Here is a 25,489-nt window from a genome sequence, read left to right as displayed (position 1 = left end):
GAGAACTTGGGAAGTGACTGGTATTGGGGACAACTAACACTAATTGCACTTATTTATTGGAACTACAGATATGTTAGGACTATTACCACATTTATGTATGTGGTCGCTGTACCTGGGATACGTGGGGCAAAACCCAGGACAAGCAGAAGTGACTAAGATGAAAAGTTATACATGCCTAAGGCAGGTGGGAGTATTAGATCTATCTGGGGTACCTGAGTGAGTCGTCGTACCTGGACTGGTGGGGGAGGACAGGTGGGGCAGCTGTACTTGTACATGGTGGCGGGGGGGGGGCGTTCGTGGACAGGTGAGAGTTCTGCTACATCTGGTATGGTTGGAGATACCTGGGGATGTACCTGGGACACGCGAGGTGACAGCTGTACCTGGCACAGGTAGAGTCGGCACACGTCGGGGGCTCTGGATCCTGCACCATCTTGCTCAGGAGGCCATGGATCTGGCAGAACCTGGGCCGCTCACCTGGGTCCTTCTGCCAGCAGTCAAGCATCAGTCGGTGCAGGGGGGAGGGGCAGTGCCTGGGGGGTGGCAGCCGGAAGCCATCCTCCACGGCTTTGATCACCTAGGCCATGGGGGTGGCGGGCAGACAGGAGGTTTTAGGTCCCCCAATACACACACTCACCCCATCCCAAGGAAGGCTCAAGTGGTGACCAGGCAGGACTGGAAGCAAGTAGACAGTGAAGAGGGGCCTGGGGCTAACAGGTCAAGGGTTAATGGGCAGAGGTCAGGGAGCAACAAGATCAGAAGGCAAGGAGCAGAAGCCACGGGCGTCACTCACGTCTTGGCCAGACATGTCCCAGTAGGGCCGCTCCCCAAAGGCCATCACCTCCCACATGACGACACCGAAGCTCCAAACATCACTGGCGGAGCTGAAGTGGCCAAACTGAAGCGTCTCGGGGGCGGCCCACAGTGCCGGGCTCCGGCCGCTCTGCGGGCAGGCAGGCAGGTCAGGGGCAGGAGGGGACCAGGTCACACAGCCAGGGTTCCCCACCCGCAGAGCCACAGATCCAGCCCCCCCTGCCATCTCCCCGGCTGCTCATCTAGGCGAGGCCCACACTGGCAATGGACAACTGGATGGAGGGGCAGGAGTGACCCTGACACAGCCAGGAAGGGGGATGTGGGGAGACGGGGACTCCAGGGCAGCTTGCCGAGGGAAGGGCTCCTCACCATGGTGGTGTAGACAGCCTCTGCTCGGTCCCGAGGTCCCCGCCCAAAGCCGGAGATCTTGCAGATGAGGTCGCTGCTGACCAGCACCCGGCGGGCCGCCAGGCCCCGGTGGACGTAGCCCATTTCCGACAGATACTTCATGGCCGACGCCAGGCCGGGCAGCATCCCCATCAGCTGCACAGTCACCAGCTGGCCCTCGTGCCGCTGTGAGAGGAGGAGAGCGAGGCCAGGCTGCACTCTCGCTTCCCCTGTTGCTGGGTGACCCCGGGGAAGTCAACTGGCCCTCTCTGGGCTTCAGTTTGCCATGTGACCTGCCAGGTCAGCCTGGCCAGTGGTCATCTTTATAGGGAATGAGGCCAAGCCCAAGTCCCACCAAAGGGAAAAGTGAGGGACCAAGAATATCATGGTCATCAGTTCCCCGCAGGGCCCAGGCCACTCACCCTGAGGAAGCCGTCCAGGGCCCCATGGCTCATGTACTCAGTAACGATCATCAAGGTGCTTCCTGTACCCACGGAGGGGAACACACGCTAAAGTGCCTGCTGCCCTCTGTGAGCACATGTGCTCCCCCACCTGGGCCCCAGACCCCTCCAAGAAGGCCAGAACCAAGGCCAAGCTCCCTGAGTCTTGCCACCCTCCTGCCCAGCCCAGGACCCTCTGTGCTGAAGAACAAAAGAGGTGTCGTCTGAGGGGAACAAAGGCCAAGGTGAGGATCTGCACCAAGTTAGCTGAGGGCGATCACTCTGAAGGTTCAAGTGAGCCAACCCCACCGAGTGTCACCACACGCCCAAAGATCACGCAGGGTCCGAGAGGCCACCCAGAGTCAGTGAAGGAGGGCTGAGCCCTTCTCTCCATGGTGGGCAGCGTCAGGGCTCCCTCTCGTGACTGAGCAGAGGGCCTGGGGGCACGGCACACCTCCACCTCCCACCCCATCATCTCCTCCCACACTGGTGCAGCATGGGCCCTACCTCGGGTGACGACGCCCTCCAGCCGCACCACATGGCTGTGGTCGAACTGGCCCAAGGTGAGGGCCTCGGCCAGGAAGCTGAGCCTCTGCAAGTCGGAGCAGCCCTCCCTCAGCGTGTGCACGGCCACGGGGAGCTCCTGGCGGCCCGGAAGCTGCAGGCAGCCGAAGCACAGCTCCCCAAACCGCCCTGGGGGGAAAAGGCACCTCAGACACCCCCCGGAGGCCGCTCCCTCGGCCAACCTGGGCAGGGTGAGCCGAGGAGAAAGCCGCTTCTGGATCATGGGACTCGGGTCTCCTGATTTCAAATCCTGGTAAACTGAGTACCAGCCGTGTGACATGGGCTTCTGCTCTTTCCCTCTTTTGGCCCCAGTTTTCTCCTCTGTGAAATGGGAAGTCCTCCCTGCCTGCTTCAGCGGGAAATTCCAAAGCCTCAAAGAGAGGACGCTGCACATGCCAGCACACCAGAGGCGCAGGGTGACCCAGGAAGGGTAACGATGACACCTATTCTGCCACGCTGCCCCTTTCTGGTCTCTACCCAGCGAGTCTGCTGACAGTGCCAGGGAAGAGTGTCAGGCTCCTGGTGAAAGCACTCCCTTAGTGCAGGGGCTGAGGGTTTGCAGACAGGAAAAAAGGAAGCGAGGGGACTGACCGTTAGAGAGCACGCACCCACTGTGAACCCGGCCCTGGGCTGAGTGCTGGAAAGCCCCCACATCAGCTCTGTCTGAGGCAAATATCATGCCCATTTAACAGATGAGAAACTGAGGCTCAAAGCGGAAAAGGGACGTACCCCTGGTCACACAGCTGGTCAGTGGTAGAGCCAGGACTAGAACTCAGGTATGCCTGGTCCCCAAGCTTGCAAAGGCCCCTCCCCATCGTCCCTTGAAGGCCTGGGACCAAACTTCTGCCAGTGGCAGTCTGCAGAGCCAGCTCTGAAAGGGCCTGAATGGAGAGAATTCTGACCTTGGGGACAGGCCAAGGGTAGGAAGGCAGGGCCACAGACTCCTCTGCCACCTCCTTCCCTGGATCCTGGTGGACGGAGGTCCAGCTTGATGTGGAGGGGGCGCTTCCTGGACAGGGTGGGGACTGGGTAGAGGCGGGGCCTCCAGAAATGGGGGCGGGACTTGGGGTGGAGGCGGGCTTACAGGATAGAGACGGGTGGGGTGAAGGAGGGGCTTCTAGTGGGCGGGGCGGAGGCGGGGCTTACAGGATAGAGGCGGGGTAGGGTGGAGGACAGGCTTCTAGAGACGGCTGGGTGGGGGCGGAGGCGGGGCTTCCCAACGGACAAGGCTTCCGGGGTGCCTAGCTTGCCTGTTCCAAGGCTCCTCTCCAGCGTGACGCTTTTCGCATCCAGCTCCTTGGCAAACAGATGAACAGCCAGCAGCGGGTCCCCACAGCTCTGGGGATCCACGAATGTGCGGCGAGTTGGGACTTTGACTGGGAACGCAGGGAAAGAGAGGGGGGTGGGATAAGGGGCCTCCACGACTGGAGGAGTGGGGGTTATGCAATGGCAGCAAGGAAGAGGATTGAGGGGTAAGGTAGGGGGGTGCCCGCCCCGCCCCGCTCCGCGTCAGGCCCAGACAACTCACAGTGGAAATACAGCTCCTCCTCATCATGGGCATCCCGACCTCCTTTGCCATAGCTGCAGGTCCTGGGGTAGGGGGTTGGGGGTCGGGGGGGTCCGTAGTCATTCTTTGAGCCAGGCTGTCCCAGCCCTTCCCATCTCACCAGCACCCAGGGCGGCACCTCTCTGTTCCTCCAAAAGGATAAGGTCTGTGCCCCAGGGGAGGGGCCTTCTTGTCCTGCTGGTCTGAAAGCTTCTCCCCACATCACACACACAATCCTAGCCCCAGACCTAACCCCTCACCCGCCTCCGCATTCCTAGTTATTTTCACTCTGAGACACAGTGTATTCTTGCAACTCCAGAGGCACCCAAATCCATGCCCTGACTTCAAGCCCAAGCTGCCCCCCTGCCTACAGCTAACAAAACAGGCAGAGCTTGTGTCTAGTCAAGAAAATAAACATTGAGAAGGAACCACAAGCCCACTCACAGGTCCAAGCAAAGAAGGGTGGTGCGCCATGGGGAGCACCTCACAGATGGATCTGATGTGGCCGGGGCCGTCAAGGATGGCTTCCTGAGACAGAGGCAGCCATGGACCAAAGGACTGCATCATGATCAACAGAGCCACAGGCTGGCATCTGGGGCCCCCTGAGGCAGGGCCTTGCAGGCCCAGATAAAGACTTTGGTCTTATTCTGGGGGCAGAGGAGAGGCCCCAGAACCCCCTGGGGGGTTTTGAGCCAAGGTTCAATTTGCATTTTAGGAAGATCACCCCAGCTGCTGCTGTGTCCCCGCGGGAGATGGCAGTGGCTCGGGCTATGTGGTGACCATGGACTCGGAGAAAAGTAAGAGGACTCAAGTCACATTTAGGTGACAGGGCCACAGGGCTTGGAGATAGCTGGAAGGCAGAAAGGGAGGGGGGAAGGTTGGAACAACTCGGATTCCAGCTTGCCCAGCAGGGTGTGGGGTGTACCAGTTCCTGAGATCGGGAGTTCTCATTTAGACATTTGAGTTTGCAGGGCCTCTGGTAAAATCAGGGACAATCAATGAGCAGGGAGTTTGCTATGTGTGTGTCTGGAGTTTGGCAGAGGTGTGCTCTGGAGATACAAGTTCTGGAGCTGGGGGTATTGCCCAGGGAGAGGAGGGAGCCTGAGAAGTGGGACAGGGAACAAGTCTGAGGACCCCCACCATTTAAAAATTGGGTAGAGGAGAAGGATGCCATGGAGGAGATCATGAAAGAACCACCAGAGAAACTGGAGGGAAACAGAAGGGAAATCGGGGGCAGGGGTGGGGGGAGGTGGCGGGCGATATCACAGGAAGCAAGGAAAGAAAAAGTGGAGCAGAGGACCGAGGTCACGTGAAGGCTCTAGGAGGAGGGGTTAGGGGAGACTGGAGAGAGATGACCACGTTTCGATACCAGTGGGAAAGAGGAGGCTGTCCTGTAGTCTGGAGTGGTCATGATGGCGGTCGCCAGCATGGGCTCTGGAATCTGACGACCGGCTCCCTAGGTGGTCCACTCACTGTCTGTGGGACCAGGTGGCTGGGATTTCTCTTTAATAAAATCAGGATAAAGACATCCGTGCCTGATCACACTGGTGCCAAGAGCTTACTAAGCACTAAATAAATGTTAGCTATCGTGGGGAAGAAGTGGCCATTATCAATAGTAATGGGTTCCTGAGATGGTAGGAAGTATGGTCACAGGTAGAAGATCCTGGCCGGGAGAGTGGCACCTCCTCTAGAGCAAAAGGAGGGGGAGGATGGATGCAGAGATAGGCAGGTGTGTAGACTTGGGGGCAAGAAGTTGAGGGGTTAAAGTTGCTGTTAAAGGGCAGGTGCAGCAGACATGGCTGAGGGAGCGAGCTGCAAGGACGGGGAGTCTGCAGGGCAAAAGCAGAACTGGTGTCAGTGTTTGGGGTGATGGCCAGGTCCACGTCAGGAGGTGGGAGAGGGCAGCTGAGATGGAACAGGAGAGAAGGTCCGCGGAAACAAGGGAGTCAAAGAACCCAGAGGCCGAGGGGTGGGGCAGGTCCTCCAATGGCTACTGAAGTCATCCAGCACGGGAACAGGACTTCCATGAATGAGAGGAACACCTGGGAGAGGTAACGAGGGATGAAGGGGGCAAGGCTGAGTGGCTGGAGGAGTGGTGGCAGAGAAAATGAGAAGCTCCCACTGGGTGACGCAAGATGGACTGGGGAGGGAAAGCGGAGGTAAGGAGCCCGCCGCACAGAGCGGATACCGCAGAGACTGTGAGAGGAGGAGACGGCTGAGGGAGGTGTTACCGTCTGCAAAGCTGGGACACACGTGCTGGAGATGAGTGCCTCTCTGCACATCAGCGCTAGGCCAGGGAGATTCTCGTTTTGGTGCCGTTTGATTCTGAGCAGGTTTTGAAATCCACCCCTGGCTTACGCTGCCTGCTCTGGTGCATCTGTCTCCGAGGAGCTGCTGGGCAGCTGCCCCTGTTCTGTAGGGTCTGCCTGAAGAGGCCCTCCTTGCTCACCTCTCTCCCCTTTCCTCCTTCTGCCTCCCAGAGACCCTGAGCTCACAGCCAGGACAAGATGCTCTCAGCTCCTGTCCATTCCCGCTTTTCCAACAGGTCTCATATAAGGACCTTTAAGCTCTGTGAGGAAGGAGATTCCACTCCTGTCCTGCCTTCCTGACTCACCTGGCCCCGGGCAGAGCTGGCTCCCAGACTCACTCCTCCTCAGTCACTTTCAGCACCTTATTCAAGACCAAGCAAACAGTCCCCTCCGAGCCAAGTGAAAGCTCACGGTCCCTCCAGCCCGCAGGCGGTTCCAGGATGCTGATGTGTGGCTCCTGGGCCAGCCCATTCCTCTCCTGTGCTCCCCCCACTCCAGCCTGTCACATGCAGACTTTCCAGCCCCTCCAGTCGGCTGACCTCAGCCCCAGCCTGGAACCCACCCGGGTGCCTCTGCATGTGGCAGACTGTGGCCCTGGGGAGGAGGGCGATATATATGCATGAGATTTCTGCTGCATGCCAAAGGGCCGGACCCAAGCTCCACATCTTTGCCCCTCCTCCCATCCCCTTCCTCTGCCCACTCTGCCAGCTTCTTCTGCTGGGGGTTGGGGGTTTCTGGTTTATGAGTTCCCCTCCCTGTTCTCCCTGCACGCAGGCGCAGGCGCGCGCGCACACACACACACACACACACACACACACACACACACGATTTCTGCCTTTCTTCCTTTTGCCTGTGTTGAAGGGCCTCCAGATCCCTTTCGGGCAGGGGCCGGGGGCCTCTGAGTGCCTCAGGGGGATCCTAATCACAGCGGAGCAGCTGGAGCTTGATTCCATCCTCAGCGATGCCTTCTGACATTTAATGAGTTAAGGAGCTAAATCCCCTTCATCCCAGAGCGGCTGAGCTAGCTGCCGTGCTGGCTGCCACGCTGCCGACTGCAGGAGCAGGGGGTCAGGGCGGTGGGAGGAAGGCCAGGACCACACCAGCCACGCCTGTATCTACACAGCGGTGTGCTCGCCCGTGCACATCCGCACAGGTGCAAATGCAGATACAGACATGAGTGCCTGTGAGCACATGTGAATGTGCGCAGGGACACGGCCCACCAGGCATCATCCAGGCTGGGACCAGCCACCTACCTCCTCCAGATGGCCAGCACGCTCATCACAGAGCCCAGGACGAGGAGGGCTGAGATGGTCACGATGGTGACGACGACTGCGGGGCTCTGGTCCTTGGACCCCGAGGCAACTGGGAGGGAAACCACGAGGTTGAGAGAGGCAGAGGACCAGGCTCCCGGGGAAGCTCCAGGACAGACTCCTGTCCTCACCCCACAGCAGGATTCCCACAGCACCTCCGCACTCGGCCCGGCCTCCCGGCGGCAAGGGACCAAGGCAGCCCCACCAGCCACAGTGGCACCTGGAGCTTCCTCCTTTCCCAGGGCAAGGCACTTCCACTGCAGCCCAGCTCTGAGAGAGAGGAGCAGGCATCCAGATAGGCAGGCCCAGGCCTCCCTTTTTGCCTTTCTGATGCACAAGGAAGGTAGCTCTGCAGGGGGGTGGCCTCTCATCCAAGCTCCCCAGCCCCCATCCGGAAGTGTCACCAGCAAAAATGATGAGTTACCATTTAATGCACACTTGCTCCATTCAAGACTAAGTGGTCCAAGCCAGTAAGGTGTTACTGTTTCCATTTTATAGCTGAGGAAACTGACACTGAGAAAAGTTGTGTAATTTGCCCAAGGTCACACAGCTAACGAACAGTGAACCTAAGATTCGAACCTGATTCCTAAAGCCTCTGCTTTGAACTATTTCCCCAGGGGAAGAGCCAGGCCCTCAGCCCCATCCATCCATCCATCCAACATGTGCGCCAGGCTGGCACTAGTTCTGGGGAGATAGCAATGGATGAGCCAAAATCCCAGCTCTGGAGGGGTGTACCGACCAGTGCGGGAGACAGAAATGAAAAATCTTAACTGTAGAATGAAAAAAAACAGAGACATGAATGAGCAGAGCTGAGCAGAGGCATGATAATTTCTTCCTAAAGCCAGCGAGGAAGGTTTGTAGAAAAGGCGTCATCTGCACTGGACCTGGAAGATTGAAAGGGTTGTTGATGATGCTTAGATGCACCTGCTGGGTCTGGAAAACGGCAAGTCATCCCATGTGGCTGGAAAACAGACTGCCTGGAGGCAGAGATGCAGATGCAAGATATGAAGGTATGAAGCTGGAGGGCAGGAGGGTGAAGGGAGCTGGGGGAGGAGACAGAACCGGAAGGTCCTTGAATGCTAGGCCAGTATGAGCCAGGATATCCCGAGGGTAACAGGGAGCTCAAGCGATAGACAGAGTTCCTGCCCACAGGGAGAGGAGAGAGGAGTGAGGGGATCTGCTGGCTCGGGAGCGGGGAGAGAGGGGAGGTGTTTGGGAGACGTGACAAGAACGGGGAAAATGCTATGCAGCCCTGAAGACTAAACTGAGATTAGAAAAATACAACTCTGCAGGCAGCCTTGGCGAGGGACAGAGGAGGACAGCCAAGCCTGGGGACTAGCGGGGCAGGTGCAGCACGATGTCCGGGGAATGAGGGCCGGCAGAGGTGGGGCATGTTTCTGCCGGGAGAATCTGTGCTCACTGGGGAGAGATGATTGTGGGGACAGGAGGGGCTGAGAGCCTGGGAGATGAGGTCAGATCCCAAGAGCTGCTATTAGGATGTCACAGAGCAAGTGAGGAAGAGGGATAGAAGAGGAAGGAAGAGTTAGAGGCCAACAAGGTCAGGGTCAAAGAGCAGATTTCAGAGCCCACATTTTCAGAGATGGGGAACTGGGTCCAGGGTCCAGCTGGTGGCAGCAGGCAGTGGAGTTGCCAAGGACTGTTTGAAATGAAGTATCCATGTGGACGCGGAAACTGAGGATGGAGCTAAAAGTGGTTGTGGTCCGCAGCCTCTGAGATGGCCCTCCTGGGTTCGCCACCTCCTGGTGTTCCCTCCCCTTGAGTGTGGGCGGAACATAGTCACTTGCTTCTCATGAACAGAATACAACAAAAGTGATGGGATGTCACCTCCATGATTAGGTTACAAGAGACTGGCTTCTGTCTCGGGTGCCTTCTTGCGCTCGCTCGCGCTCTCTCTCTCTCTCTCTCTCTCTCTCTCTCTCTCTCAGTCTCTGGAAGAATCTAGTTGCTGGGTTATAAATAGCCCTTGGAGAAGCCCAGGAGGCATATGCCTGCCTCCCACAGACAGCCAGCAAGAGCCCGAGCAGGGGGGCAGACACCCGCTCCCCACTCCGCCCCAGGTAAGCCTGGAGATGACCGCAGCCCCAGAGGACACCTTGCTTGCATCCTTTGAGAGACCTGAGACAGGTGGCGCCCAGCTAAGCCTTGCCCATATTCCTGACCCAAGGAAACCATGAGATAATAAACATCTGTTGTTTTTGGCCGCTGAGTTTTGGGGGTAATTTGCTACAGAGCAACGGGTAACTAATACAGCGGTGAAGCATGCTCCTTCCTCGTGATCCTGATTTGGGGTCACAGCTCACTGGAAAAAGTACTCTGCAGATTGGGGAACCACTCCCCACAGCCAGGGCCACAGCAAAGGAGGCTGCCCGGAAGCTGAGCAGCGTATCTACCAACTAAGAAGCACCAAATTAAGGGAAGGCATCAGCCCTCTTCAGCTACCGGCTCCCAGCTCCCGCCCTCTGCCACACCCACTCCAGCCACACCCACTCCAGCCAAACCCGCGAGCCTTTGTTCTGATGGCTTCCTCTACCCAAAACGCCTTCCCTGCCCACCTCCACACACTCAGACGTTCCCCAGCCTTCAAGACACGGCTCTAATCTCTTGCCAGCACCTGGCCGAGGTCTGGCAGAGACACAGGCGTTCGAGCAAGAAGTGCTGTTTTCCTTTCCCAGAACTCAAACTCCCTCCACATTTTATCTCCACCTCCCTTTGGGCTCAGAACTCTTCCTATCTTGGATTAGACTCATGTAGCAGGTTGGAAAGAATTATTATCTAGACAGCTGGTGCCAGGATGCCTCTTAGGGGGAACTGCCTTTGTCCGGGAAAATACTTGCGTGAGCTGCTCGGGTAGATAGAGGTGAGATCCTGAGGGCTGGGGTAGCAGCAGGAGAACAACAAAAGAGAGCGCTAACTGCTCTGCACGCATCAGGAGGGGGGACTGGGGGTGGGTGGGGAGAAGAGGAACCAGGGGAGGGAAGCCAAGGGAAGAGGGGGTAGCGCCACACCATGCCGAGGAGCTGGAGCTGCGTTAGGATTGGGCATATCTGATGTTCAGCTTCTGTTTTGATAAGAGCGTTATTGAGAAATTATTCTCATACCGTGCAATTCACCCATTGAAAGCGTACAATTCTCCTGGTGTTTTTCTGTTTGTTTTGGGCCGCACTACGCAGCTCATGAGGTCTTAGTTCCCTGACCAGAGATTGAACCCAGGCCCTGGCAATGAACGTGCCGAATCCTAACCACTTCTCCCGGTGTTTTGTTTTGTTTACCGCTGCAGGTGCAACTCCCTTCGTGTGCCCCAACCCTCAGGGAAGGTTGGATGCTAGGATGGTGAGGGTGAGCTGGGCCTCACCCCTCTGCTTCACACTGTAAGGCCTAGTGGGAAGAGGGACGGGGGCCCACGTTTGAGTCTGTATCACGGCAGCGACAAAGCAGCAGGATGGGAACAAGAACTTAGCAGTCAATGGCAAGAAGTGACCAGGAGACAAAAATTTCTCCCAAGCAAAGAGAAGAATCTTGGAGAGGGCACAGGATGTTTCCACGAGACGTGGGAGGTTCTGGGGGGCAGGGAGACACCAGCTGAGACCTGGGTTATAGTTGTTCATGGGCCCCTCCCCTGTGAGTTCCTCCAGGACAGGTACCCAATGTAAGCCACTAGTTGTTGGATTCCAAATTCATGCTTTTTTTTTTTTTTTTGGCCACACTGAGCAGCACGTAGGATCTTAGTTCTCCCACCAGTTCCACCGTGCGCCCTGCAGTAGAATCGCAAAGTCTTAACCACTGAACCGCCAGGGAAGTCCAACCGAATTCATCCATTAATTAGGTTGTGACTGAACTGTTCTGCAGGTTCCCTTCATTGCACAGATAACGCCCCCCCCCCCCCGCCCCGCCCCAATTTGCCTCCCTGCTCCAGTCCCGGGCTGGGTTTTCTCTTCACTTGACACATCACTTACCCTCCCCCGGGGTCTGCACTTCAATGCTGGGGTTGAAGCTCTGGGTCTCCCAGGAGGGCCCCGGGGAAGCCGCCCGGATCTGAAAGACGTAGCGGGTAGCCGGCTTGAGGTTGGTGACGGTGACCGCAGGCTCCCCTGTCTTCACCGTGGAGTAAGTCTGCTCACTCTGACCCTGGGGAGGGACCGAGAAGTGAGGCCCAGACCCAGGGCTGGCCCCACGCTCCTGGGAGAATGTCGGGGGCAAGAAGTAGGGAGGAACCTGGGCTGGTGGAATAACTCCACTTGTCTTGGGGAGATCCCACAGCTTTCTTCCATAGGATCACCAGCCCCTTTCTCCACCACGAGCTCCCACCCCTACTCGGTGGTACTTGTAGCTGAGAACAGCCCCACCTCCAAGTAAGAGAAACTTTAGAGAAGATGCTGGCCTTCAAAGGGATGCTAGAATGAAGGGCATCAGGGCCTGGCAGTCCAGAGGGTGAGCTGCACCTGACCCCTCAGAGGAAAGAAGAAGACAAGGGCCTGACACCTGCTCGGCCCTTGTCGGATCACACAGCTTTTCCTTCCCCTTGGCATCGGACTTTCACAATGTCCTGCAAGGCATGGATTCACAGATAAGGAATAGGGCTCAGAGGGGTAGAGAGGCTCTCCCACGGCCCCCAGCAACGGTCCACTCACTGCCCGCTGCTGGGCTAGACCCTATAGGAGCCAACTTCCTACAGTCCTCACAGCAGCATTCCTATCTCCTTTAACAGGTGAGGCTCACATCAAAGAAGGGTTGGGGTGACACCTTCTCGATTCCCTCAGGTCCCGTGCTCTGTGCTCTACCTCGTCCTGCCCCCAACACATCTGATAATGGTACCTGCTGGACATGCCACCATTATTTTGTCTCTGCCCACACCCCCTTATTAGAGCCCCTGCCACACTCACAGCCCCCAGAGGTGCACCTCCCCTATACCTGTGGCCCCAGCTCTAGGGCCATGGTATTCAGGAATCAGGGAAGACTCTGACCCAAGCTGGGCCAATCAGAATCTCCCTTCCGGGCATTTGAACAAACCGCCGAAAGACAGCGCAATGACTGCATGACCTATGAGACGGGACAGGCTCGGGGTGGGGAGGGGGAAAGGGGCAAGGCTGCCAGCCTCGCAGCTGCCAGGTGCTAGGAGCAAGGCCCCCGCAGAGGAGGTGGAGCTGGTGCACAGAGAGAAGTCGGCGCGAGGAGCTCGTGACACCAGCCACACTTCTGGCCATCGGGCTCCGTGAGACGTTCCTGAAGGCTTTCAAACACAGCCCCTTTGGTACTGGCTCCTCTTCTCAAGGGTTTTTGTTCCCAGCAACTTCAAACTCCCTAAGGGCCTGGAAGCATCCACCCAGCTCAGTGCTGGGACTGTATCTATGCTGTGATCCCCAAGTGTCAGTTCAAGGAGCCCTTTCTAAGCAACTGCTGCATGCCTCGCTCCTTCCCAGTGACCTTCGCCGCGGTCTCCTAGACATCAGGGATCCCCAGAGCTCTGCCCTGACTTCTCTTCTCATTCATGCCCCGCTCCCTTGGTCATCCCTTCTGCTCCCTTGGCTTCAGCTACTATCTCTATGCTGAAAGCCCCCAACTCTCTTTCTCTCTCTGTCTTTCTCTCTCTGTCTCTCTCTCTCAACTCACAGCTCTCCAGACTTCTCGTACTCAAAATCTTTGACTGATTCAGCAAAGAACTCCCTGGAGTCACTGAGGAGGGAGTGAAGTCCTGACACATGTAGTGCTAAGTTGAAAGCGAGGTTTCGCAATTGGCACCAAGGTGAGAAAGAGTTTAACGGCAGATTACATGTCAAATTCAAACAGTTCGAATTTAAATTCATAAGTTTATTAACTTATGCGGAAAAGAGACAGTGGACCCGGATGTAACTCCACTCGCCAAACCATGGTTGGGCTGCAACCACAGATGGCAACAGATGCAAGAGGTCAGCAAAAATCAGCAAGAAGTATCCTATGAGAACCAATTGGCGATATGGAGTTCACAATAAGGATCGCTGTATATTTTCTATTCTTATTTGTAAATGATGGGTTACACATTCCTCACGTCAGCAAAATTATAATAATATTGCACACGTTCATTGTTCTGCAGAGCTGGCTGCTAAACGTTTACCAACACGGGGGTCCCATGACCTAGTGTGCTCCCACCGTGGTACCTTTCTGTAAAATTTGAAACAATGTATCTCTGCATTCTTTTTCTTAAAAGGATTGCAAATTGTAGGTACATGATTCCACCACACAAAATCTGGATCAGCCCCCAGAGAAGGCTTCTTGTCAACTGTACACACTAGGCAGAAGTGGTGAAAATGGACTTGATGACCAGTGATGAATGGAGACGTGGGGAAAGAGGGAGAGCAGTGGGGTCCATGGTGAGGAGAGGACAGGAAGAAACCCCGGCTGGGGAGGCCCCTGAGGGGGCCTGTGGAAATGTTTAGAAAGAAAGTAAGAAGGACTTCTGCTGGGAGGTGCTCATGAAGAGAAGGAAGCCAGCGGGTGAGGGGGGCAGATCACAGCCAGGAATGCAGCCCCAGGTCCCTCCCAGACCCCGACTCACCTTCTCATAGTATCTGATCTCATACTCCGTGCCGTTGGCCCCAGGGGCTCCAGCGGGGATGGGCTCCCGCCATGACAGGGACACACTCTGGGGCTCCACTCGGTCCCTGCGGATCTCATCCTCCTCCCATGGCGCTGAAAGTAAGTAATGCAAGGTTCTGGACCCAGATCTGACTGTGGGGCAGGGACAGGGGCTGGAAAGTCTGGACAAGAGGGGATTAGGGGCGGGGCTACTGGAGCCACAGAAGCATGACCAAAGGGTCTGTGGGGGACAGGATGCTCCTGAGGCACGGGGCTTGAGGGATAGCGACTTTGCGGGGCTAGGGGGAAGGGAGGCCCCTCTCACCCCACAGCTCTCTGCTCCCCTGGCTCCTAGGGGGAAAGCATCAGGTCACGTGCTGCTTGCCCACACCCTATACTCCAGCTTCCCTCATGGTGGCTGGTTCTAATCCCCCAGGCTCTTTCTACACTCTCTGCAGTTTGGAGACATTAGGGAGCACAGAAGGCAGGAAGACAAGCTACTCAACTATTCTAATAGTCTGGGCAAGAGGTAATATACTCAACCAACTAGGGATAGAAGGAAACTACCTCAACATAATAAAGGCCATATATGAAAAGCCCACAGCTAACATCATACTCAATGGTGAAACACCGAAAGTTTTCCCTTGAAGATCAGGAACAAGACAAGGATGCCCACTCTTGCCACTTCTATTCAACACAGTACTGGGAGCCCTAGACAGATCAATTAGGCAAGAAAAAGAAATAAAAGGCATCCAGATGGGAAAGGAGGAAGTAAAATGATCTCTCTCCACAGATGACATAATCTTATATGTAGAAAACCCCACAGATTCCACAGAAAACACTGTTAGAACAAATATAGCAAAGTTGCTGGATACAAAATCAAATCACAAAATCACTTGCATTTCTACACACTAACAATGAACAATATGAAACAGAAATTAAGTAAACAATCCCACTTACCATAGCATCAAAAAAGATAAAATATTTAGGAATAAACTTAACCAGAAAAGCAAAAGACTTGCACACTGAAAACTACAAGACACTGCTGAAAGAAACTGAAGAAGACACAAATAAACAGAAAGACATCCATATTTGTTGGGACTTCCCTGGTGGTCCAGTGGTTAAGAATCTTCCTTGCAATGCAGGGGACGTGGGTTCGATCCCTGTTCGGAGAAATAAGATCACAAATGCCGCGGGGCAACTAAACCTGCGCGCCGCAACCACTGAGCCCACATGCCACAACTACAGAGCCCACATGCTCTGGAGCCCACGTGCCACAACTACAGGGTCTGCACGTCACAGCTAGAGAGAAGTCCATGTGCCACAACTAGAGAGAAGCCCGCAGCACACCGCAATGAAAAGCCCGTGTACTGCAACAAAAGTTCCCACGTGCCACAGCTAAGACCCAACACAGCCATAAATAAATAAATAAATAAAATCTGTGTTTAAAAAAATAAGACATCCATATTTATGGAGTGTAGATTTAATATTGTCAAAATGTCCATACTACCGAAAGTGACCTAAAAAAATTCAGTGCAATTCCTATCAAAATCCCAATAGCATATTTTGCAAAAATAGAAAAAAATTCTAAAATCCACATGGAATCTCAAAGGACCATGAACAGTCAAAATTATGTTGAGAAAGAAAAGCAAACCTGGAAGCCTCACACTTTTTTACTTCAAAATGTTACAAACCTACAGTAAACAAAACAGTATGGTACTTGGCATAAAAACAGAACTATAGACCAATGGAACAGAACAGACAGCCCAAAAGTAAACCCTCACATATATGGTCAAATGCTCCTCTACAAGGATGTCAGGGCCACGCAACGGGAAAAGGAAAGTATCTTCAACAAATGATGCTGGAGAATTTGATTTTTGTTTTGTTTTGTTTTTTGGCCACGCTGTGCAGCATGTGGATCTTAGTTCCCCAACCAGGGATTGAACCCACGCCCCCTGCATTGGAAGCGCAGAGTCTTAACCACTGGACCACGAGGGAAGTCCCCAGTGCTGGGGAATTTGAATATCCACATGCAAAAGAATGAATTTGGGCCCTTACCTTCACCACATACAAAAATTAACTCAAAATGAATTACAGGCATAAATGTAAGACCTGAAACTATAAAACTCCTAGAAGAAAATATAGAGGAAAAGCTTCATGACATTGGATTTGGCAATGATTTCTTGAATATGACACCAAAACACAGGCAACAAAAGCGAAAATAGACAAATGGCACTACATCAAACTAAAAACATCTGTACAGTAAAGGAAACAATCAACAGAGTGAAAAAGCAACCTATGGAATGGGGGAATATATTTACTAACCACATATCTGATAAAGGCTTAATATCCAGGATATTAAAAGAACTCCTACAACTCAACAATAACAACAAAAACCCACAAATAACCCAATGGGCAGAGGACTTGAATAAACATTTCTCCAAAGAAGATGTGCCAATGGGCAATAAGCACATGAAAAGATACTCAATATCACTAATCATCAGGGAAATGGAAGTCAAAACCACAATGAGATATCACCTCATACCCGTTAGGATCAAAAACAAACAAACAACAACAGCAAACAAAACAAAACAAACAAACAGAAAATAACAAGTGTTGACGAGGCTATGGAGAAATTGGAACCCTGTGCACTGTTGCTGGGAATGTAAATTGGTACAGCCACTATGGAAAACAGTATGGAGGTTCCTTAAAAAAATAAAAATAGGATGCAACTAGAGATTATCATACTAAGTGAAGTCAGAAAGAGAAAGACAAATACCATATGATATCACTTAATATGTGGAATCTAAAATATAACACAAATGAACCTATCTATGAAAAATAAACAGAATCAAAGACATAGAGAACAGACTGGTAGTTGCCAAGGGGGAGGGGTGAAGTGGGAGGTTGGGTTTAGCAGATGTAAGCTTTTATACATAGAATGGATAAAAAACAAGGTCCTACTGAATAGCACAGAGAACTATATTCAGTATCCTATGATAAACTATAATGGAAAAAATATTTAAAAATGTATATATGCATATAACTGAATCACTTTGTACAGCAGAAATTAACACAACATTGTAAATCAACTATACTTCAATTAAAAAATCGATAAAAAAATACAATAAAATAAAAATAGAACTACCATGTGATGTAGCAAACCCTCTTCTGAGTATATAGCCCAAGGAAATGAAATCACAATTTTGAAGAAATTTCTGCACTTCCATGTTCACTGCAGCATTATTCACAATAGCCAAGATATGGAAACAACATAAGTGTCTGTTGACAGATGAACGGATAAAGACAAGAAAATTATATACGTATATATTTAATGATATGTTATTCAGTGATTAAAAAAAGATATCCTGCCACTAGCAAGACCACAGATGAACCTTGAAGGCATTATACTAAGTGAAATAAGACAAAGAGAGACAAATACTGCATGATCTCACTTATATGTAGAATCTAAAAATGCCAAACTCGGGACTTCCCTGGTGGCGCAGTGGTTAAGAATCCACCTGTCAATGCAGGGGACGCGGGTTCGAGCCCTGGTCTGGGAAGATCCCACATGCCACGGAGCAACTAAGCCCGTGAGCCACAACTACTGAGCCTGCGCTCTAGAGCCCGCGAGCCACGACTACTGAAGCCCACGTGCCACAACTACTGAAGCCTGCGCACCTAGAGACCGTGCTCCACAACAAGAGAAGCCACCGCAATCAGAAGCCCGCGTACCACAACGAAGAGTAGCCCCCACTCGCCACAACTAGAGAAAGCCCGTGCGCAGCAAAGAAGACCCAATGCAGCCATAAATAAATATATAATTAAAAAAAATAAAAATGCCAAACTCATAGAAACAGAGTAGATTGGTTTTTGACAAGAGCTAGGGGGTGGGGGAAATGGGGAGATGTTGGTCAAAGGTACAAACTTCCAATTATAAGATGAATTACATCTGGGGATCTAATGTATGGCATGGTGTAGTTGAAAACTGCTAAGAGAGATCTTGAATGTTTTCACCAGACTCATAAAACATACTTATGTGAGGTGATGGATGTGTTAACTAACCTTCCCATGGCCATCATTTCACAATACACACATACACCAAACCATCACATTGTACACCTTAGACTTACATAAAGGTGTAATTCAATTATATCTCAGTAAAGCTGGGGGAAAAAATAATGTGATGTAGACATCCAATGGAATACTATTCAGCCTACAAAATGAAATCCCATCACATGCAACAACATGGATGAACTTTGAGGACATTATGCTGAGTGAAATAAGCCAGTAGCGAAAAGACAGATTCTGCACGACTCCACTTCTATGAAGTATCTAAAGTAATCGAACTCTTAGAAAGTAGAATGGTGGTTGCCAGGGTCTGGGGGAAGGCGCAAGCGGAGCTGTTGTTCAAAGGGTATAGAGTTTGCATTTTGCAAGATGAAAAAGTTCTAGGGGTCTGTTGTACAATAATTGCATATAGTCAACACTACTGTACTGTACACTTAAAAATGGTTAATTTGGTAAATTATATGTTTTTTACCACAATTTAAAAAAGTATTGATGCCCAGGTCATAAACCCAAAGCAATTAAATCATAATTTCTGTGGGTTGGGACTCAGGCATTAGTATCTTTTTTAAAAGCTTCTCAATGATTCCAGTGTACAGACAGATTTGAGAACCTAGTCTAGATAATGTTGGGGGGGGACAGACAGTAGCAAACAAAAAGAAACAAACAGAAGTGTAATCATGCCAGAATAAGGTACCACCAGGTTACTGGGAGGAAAGATCATGACTTCACTTTAAGTGTGTTGAGCAGAGGGGTTCCCAAGAGAAGATGCCAGAAAGGCAGCTGGATAAGGGGTTCCAAGGCTCCCAAAAGGGACCTGGGAGGGTGATAGAGATCCGAGAGCCATCAGGAGGTGATTCGATGAAACTGCCCAGGGCAATGCACAGAGAGAGAGAAGGCAAAGCTTTCAGGAAACAAGCCCAAGAAAAGGCAGGCAAAGGAAGAGGAGCTTAGAAAGGAGAAGTCACAGAGGTAGGAGGAAAAGCCAGGAGCAAAGGAGGCTACAGAAGCCCAGGGAAGAGGACATTTAGGAAGGTTCCTTCCTGACTCTTCCAGTTATCAGCTACTGGGCCACAAGCAAGAGCCTCGGTTTCCTTATATGTAGACTGGAAACAAGAATGACCTCCTTAGGCCTGCTGTGAGAATTTTATGAATTAATGCATCTGGAGAGCTTAGCACAACACCTGACACAGAACAAGCATTCAATACCAAGTTTACCAGCAAGAGGAACCGCTGGTTGGCAGTGTCATATGCTGAGCAGAGACGGGGCAAGATGATTCAAAGTGCCCACTGGCTTTAACAGTGTGGAGGTTCCTGGTGACTTCAGGGGATAGAGGGGAAGTGGACGGCAGGTGGCAACGGGCCGAGGAAGTGGAGAGAAGGGCATAAGGAGATCACTCTTAGAAAAGCGTATAAACATGGCTTCCAGTTTTAAATGGTAACCATCTAACAGGCTCCACCTCCAGTCTCCCCCAAATTCTAATTAAGACCCAAAGATACAGAAAGAGTTGAAAACACAGAATGTCACCGTAAACTAGTCTTGACAGCTGACTGCCAGAATGGGGTGATGGGGAGTAGAGCGGCATATTTCCACCTACGCTAAAGCCAGTGGTACTGGACTGAAAAATACAATTGGAGTGCACCCCCCGGCTATGCTACTCACAGAGTGACGCTGCCTCCCGTCCTGAAAATAACTTGGAAGATACTTCATCCTTCCTCCCACTGCCTGACCCTTAAAATAAAAAAAAAAAGCAAGGTATTTTTCAACTGGACAACGAATGCACAGCCATCACTCTACCGCATAGTTGCTTTGGAGGAAAAGTGTTCTTCCCTGTCTCCGGAGAGTGCCTCTCAGCCTAGATACACTTGGAGATGGCAGCTCCCAGAAAAGATGTAGGCACAAAGGGAAGAAGAGTGATGAAACATCCTAGGAAGGGGCACAATCCCTTGTAGATACAGATGGAGGGCAGAGACAGGAAAGAGCCAGGAATGTCATTTTTAAAAACTACATTTGTTGAAAGTTATCAGATGGCCAGGATACAGAGGTAGAAGAAGGTTGAATTTCAGCCCCGCAGAGCTATGTTAGATGAAAGCCTGATAAATCCTGACAATGGAGCTAAAAACTGAGCCCAAGCACCTGCTCTCCCACTATAGATTGGTAATGAGATCAGTCAGCACCAAAGTGGGGCTGAGAGTACAGCAGACACTACTGGAAACCTATCCAACGGCCATGTCCCCCTTCCCCGCTGACTGAGCCCAGTTTTTGATTCAGGGTCTACTGTCTGCCCTGAGATGACTCAGGTTAATTCTGATTGTTCTAAAACATCTGTGTGCACTCATTCCCTTTGCCAATGATTGGGTTAGGGTTGAGTTCATAATCCAGTTCTGGCCAACAAAAGGAGAAGTCACCTAAGGGGAGGAGGGATTATGGGAAAGGTTTCTGGCTTTTAAAAAGATACCAACATTTTCTATGTCTACATCTTTATTCCTGCCCTGCAACTGAGGACATGGGGTGGGAGGGCGAAGCTGGGGCAAAGTGAGAGTAGCATTGACATATATACACTACCGAATGTAAAATAGCTGGCTGGTGGGAAGCATCAGCATAGCACAAGGAGATGGGCTCGGTACTTTGCGATGACCTAGAGGGGTGGGATAGGGAGGATGGGAGGGAGGCTCAAGAGGAAGGGGATATGCGGACATGTGTATGCATATGACTGATTCGCTTTGTTGTGCAACAGAAACTAACGCAGTATTGTGAAGCAATTATACTCCAATAAAGATCTATTAAGAAAAAAGAAATAAAGGAATAGAGTCACAACTTAAAATAAAAAAAGTACCAACGAGGAAGAAACAGTTCTTTTTCTGCCCTGGATGGTAAGGATATGATGATGTCTGGAGCAGCTGCATCCAACTTGCCACCATAAGGGAGCCAGCCTATGTTATAAGGATGGCAGAGTGGAGTGAAAGAAAGAACCTGGGTCCTTGAGGGCACTGTTGAGCTGCTGAATTAACCAAGCTCTAATTCCCCTCTTCTTAGGTAAGCTAATAAGTCATTTCAGTCAAATGTCATTTGCACTGAGACGTATTGTTACTTGCAGCTGAAAGCCTCACAAACTGGTAAAAAGGACAATTCATATATCTTGTTTTGGTTTTTGGGTTTTTTGGCAAACATCAGCTAGTTCCTTGTTCGAGAACAAGTAAACAGAAAACACTAAGAAATTGGGCATATGAAAAAATATTTCTGAATAAGCAAAAAAAAGTATTACACTAAAGACTCAGGAGGGGACTTCCCTGGTGGCGCAGTGGTTAAGAATCTGCCTGCCAATGCAGGGGACACAGGTTCGAGCCCTGGTCCGGGAAGATCCCACATGCCACGGAGCAACTAAGCCCGTGAGCCACAACTACTGAGCCTGCACTCTAGAGTCCGCAAGCCACAACTACTGAGCTTGCACGCCGCAACTACTGAAGCCCACACACCTAGATCCCATGCTCCACAGCAAAGAGAAGCCACCGCAATGAGAAGCCCGCGCACTGCAATGAAGACTAGCCCCCACTTGCCATACTAGAGAAAGCCCACACACAGCAACGAAGACCCAAAGCAGCCAAAAATAAATAAATAAATTTTTTTAAAAAATGAAGACTCAGGAGGAGCAGATCTTTAAGAGCGATTAATATGACAGTTAGAAGAACAAGTAAGGAGGCTGTTTGGCATCTTGAAGAAGATGAAAGAAAACACAGCCTTCTGAAATAGGAGCAGAAGGCCACGAAGAGAAAACAGATGGAGAAGAAAAAGAAACAGGATGAGATGAGATAAAAGTGGAGAAAGTGAGAAAGGCGTGTAGGGAAACTAAAAATGCATTAGCAAAATCAAAATATTTAAAAGTCATTACAAATATAAGGAATTTAACAAAATTACAAGCAGAATGGGAAAGTTAAACCTCTTAGTCCTTGGAACATCAAGTAAACAATAAGAAGGAAATAGAAGGATTAAATAATATACTTAATATATATGGAGATGGAGGGGGAGAGAGAGAACACTGCAGTATAAAAATAATACGCATTGCTTCAAGGTAGCCATAGAATAGTTAAAATGTTTACCATACCTTAGCCCTCAAAGAAAACCACAATAGTTACTTTAAAAAGTAAACATTGGGGACTTCCCTGGTGGCGCAATGGTTAAGAATCCGCCTGCCAACGCAGGTGACACGGGTTCGAGCCCTGGTCCGGGAAGATCCCACATGCCGCGGAGCAACTAAGCCCCTGCACCACAACTACTGAGCCTGCGCTCTAGAGCCCGCGAGCCACAACTACTGAGCCTGTGTGCCACAACTACTGAAGCCTGCATGCCTAGAGCCTGTGCTCTACAACAAGAGAAGCCACTGCAAGGAGAAGGCCACGCACTGCAACAAAGAGTAGCCCCTGCTCGCCGCAACTAGAGAAAGCCCGTGCGCAGTAACAAAGACCCAACGCAGCCAAAAATAAATTTAAAAATAAATGAATTAAATAAAATAATTTTAGTCGAAACTACAATACTAGAAGAAAACACAGGTGTAAGTCTTCATGACCTTGATTTAGGCAATGGTTTCTTAGATATGAAACCAAAAACACAAGCAACTAAAGAAAAATAAACTGGACTTGATCAAAATTTAAAACTCTGAGCTTCAAAGGACACTACTAAGAAAGTGAAAGACAGGTGGCCGCCATAGGTGGAGGTGAGAGGTGGGCAAAATGGGTGAAGGTTAATCATTAGAGAAATGCAACTCAAAACTACAATGAGGTATCACCTCACACCAGTCAGAATGGCCGTCATCAAAAAATCTACAAACAATAAATGCTGGAGAGGGTGTGGAGAAAAGGAAACCCTCTTGCACTGTTGTTGGGAATGTAAATTGATACAGCCACTATGGAGAACAGTATGGAGGTTCCTTAAAAAACTAAAAATAGGGCTTCCCTGGTGGCGCAGTGGTTGAGAATCTGCCTGCCAATGCAGGGGACATGGGTTCGAGCCCTGGTCTGGGAAGATCTCACATGCCGTGGAGCAACTAAGCCAGTGAGCCACAACTACTGAGCCTGCGTATCTGAAGCCTGTCCTCCGCAACAAGAGAGGCCGCGATAGTGAGAGGCCCGCGCACCGCGGTGAAGAGTGGCCTCCGCCTGCCGCAACTAGAGAAAGCCCTGGCACAGAAACGAAGACCCAACACAGCCAAAAATAAATAAATTAATTAAAAAAAAAAAAAAAACTAAAAATAGAACTACCATATGACCCAGCAATACCACTACGAGGCATATACCCTGAGAAAACCATAATTCAAAAAGAGTCATGGGGCTTCCCTGGTGGCGCAGTGGTTGGGTGTCCACCTGCCGATGCAGGGGACATGGGTTCGTGCCCCGGTCCGGGAAGATCCCACATGCCGCGGAGCGGCTGGGCCCGTGAGCCATGGCCGCTGAGCCTGCGCGTCCGGAGCCTGTGCTCCGCAACGGGATAGGCCACAGCAGTGAGAGGCCCGCGTGCCGCAAAAAGGAAAGGACAAAAACAAAAATGGGTGAAGGTGGTCAAAAGGTATAAACTTCCTGTTATAAAATAAATAAGTCCTGGAGATGTAATGTACAGCGTGGTGACTATAGTTAATAATACTATATTGTATATTTGAAAATTGCTGGGACTTCCCTGACGGTCCAGTGGTTAGGACTCCACATATTCACTGCCAAAGACCTGGGTTCAATCCCTGGTCAGGGAACTAAGATCCCACAAACCATGCAGTGTGGCCAAAAAAAAAAAACAATTGCTAAGAGAGTAGATCTTAAAGAGTTCTTATAACTATGTGTGGCTGTGGATGATCTAGACTTATTGTGTGATCATTTTACAATATATACAAATATCAAATCATTAAGTTGTATACCTGAAATTAATATCATGTTATATGTCAATTACATCTCCTTTGGAAAAAAAAGGTGAGTGGCAACCCACAGAGTAGGAGAAAATATTAGCAAACCATGTATCATAATGGTCATTATGTGTTGAACTGTGTCCCTCCAAAAAGATATTTTGAGGTCCTAACCCCCAGTACCTCTAGAATGTGACTTTATTTGGAAATATGGTCTTCACAGAGGTAATCAAGTCAACATGAAGTCATCTGGGTGGGCCCTAATCCAATGTGACTGGTGTTCTTCTGAATGGGGGGAAATTTAGACACAGAGAGGGTCTCTCATAGAGAGAAGATGATGTGGAGACACACAGGGAAAAGAGGGCCATGTGACTGGAGCGATGCATCTACAAACCATGGAAGGCCAAGGACTGCCAGCAAACCCCAGAGGCTAGAAGGAAGGAAGGATTCTCACTTAGAGCAGAGAAAGCATGGCCCAGCTGACACCTTGATTTCAAACTTCTAGCTTCCAGAAATGTGAGACAAGAAATTTCTTTTGTTTTAAGCCATCTAATTTTTGGTACTTTGTTATAGCAGCCCTAGGAAAGTAATACAAAGGTATACAGAATATACAGATTAGACAAAAAACCTCTTATAACTCAATGACAAAAAGAAAACCCAGTACATGAAAAGAGGTTCAACATCATTAGTCATTATGGAAATGTAAACTGAAACTGCAATGAGATACCATTTCATATCCACTGGGATGGCTAAAATCAGCAAGACAAACAAGTGTTGGTGAGGAGGTGGAGAAACTGGAAGCCTTGTACATTTGCTGGTGGGAATGGAAAAGGGTAGAGTTGCTTTGGGAGACAGTCTGGCAATTCCTCAAAAAGTTCAGCAGCTCCTCAAAAAGATAAAAAAGTTTCCATATGTATTGGTTAGCTCAGGCTGCCACAACAAGATACTGTAGACTGGGTGGCTTAAACAACAAAAATGTATTTTCTCATAGTTCTAAAGGCTAGAAATCCCAGATGATGCTTGCAGACTCATGTTTGTATTCTAGTGAGGGCTCTCTTCCTGACTTGCAGACAGCCACCTTCTTGTTGTGTCCTCACCTGTCTTTTCCTCTGTGTATGCACAAAGAGAGCAAATGAGCTCTGGTGTCTGTTCCTCTTCTCGTAAGGACACTAGTCCTTGGGATTAGGGCCTCGTCCTTAGGATCTCATTAACCTTAATTATTTCCTTAAAGGCCCTATCTCCAAATACAGTCACACTGGGGGTTAAGGCTTCAACATATGAACCTGGGAGAGACAATTCAGTCTATGACATCATATGACCTAGCAATTCCACTCCTAAGTATATACCCAAGAGGACTGAAAACCTGTTTCCACAAAAACTTGTACATGAATGTTCATAGCACCATTACTCTAATAGCCAAAAAGCAGAAACAGTCCAAAGTCCATAAACTGATGAATGAATACACAAAATTGTGGTATATCCATACAATGGAACATTAGTCAGCCATAAACAGAATGGCATACTGATACATATTACAACATGGACAAACCGTGAAAACATTATGCTAAGTGAAAAAAGACAGACATAAAAGTCCACATAC

General features: G+C 50.4%; 1 protein-coding gene across 1 annotated transcript in view; it reads right to left on the bottom strand.

Moving 5' to 3' along the window:
• Positions 1 to 25,489, bottom strand: part of EPHA10 (EPH receptor A10) — a 44,162-nt gene that overhangs the window by 4,606 nt on the left and 14,067 nt on the right. Inside the window, exons 6-15 of the mRNA XM_033837815.2 lie at positions 13,917 to 14,050; positions 11,341 to 11,512; positions 7,310 to 7,418; positions 3,730 to 3,791; positions 3,452 to 3,577; positions 2,145 to 2,330; positions 1,620 to 1,681; positions 1,180 to 1,383; positions 791 to 940; positions 381 to 574 (exon numbers count right to left, since the gene is read on the bottom strand). Coding sequence (XP_033693706.1) covers positions 381 to 574; positions 791 to 940; positions 1,180 to 1,383; positions 1,620 to 1,681; positions 2,145 to 2,330; positions 3,452 to 3,577; positions 3,730 to 3,791; positions 7,310 to 7,418; positions 11,341 to 11,512; positions 13,917 to 14,050 — 1,399 coding nt within the window. The remainder of the gene's footprint in view (positions 1 to 380; positions 575 to 790; positions 941 to 1,179; positions 1,384 to 1,619; positions 1,682 to 2,144; positions 2,331 to 3,451; positions 3,578 to 3,729; positions 3,792 to 7,309; positions 7,419 to 11,340; positions 11,513 to 13,916; positions 14,051 to 25,489) is intronic.

This window comes from Tursiops truncatus, chromosome 1, assembly GCF_011762595.2.
Source record: "Tursiops truncatus isolate mTurTru1 chromosome 1, mTurTru1.mat.Y, whole genome shotgun sequence".
Lineage (NCBI taxonomy): Eukaryota > Metazoa > Chordata > Mammalia > Artiodactyla > Delphinidae > Tursiops > Tursiops truncatus.
Note: the sequence above shows the minus strand (reverse complement) of the source record. Positions and strands in the feature narration are given on the sequence as shown.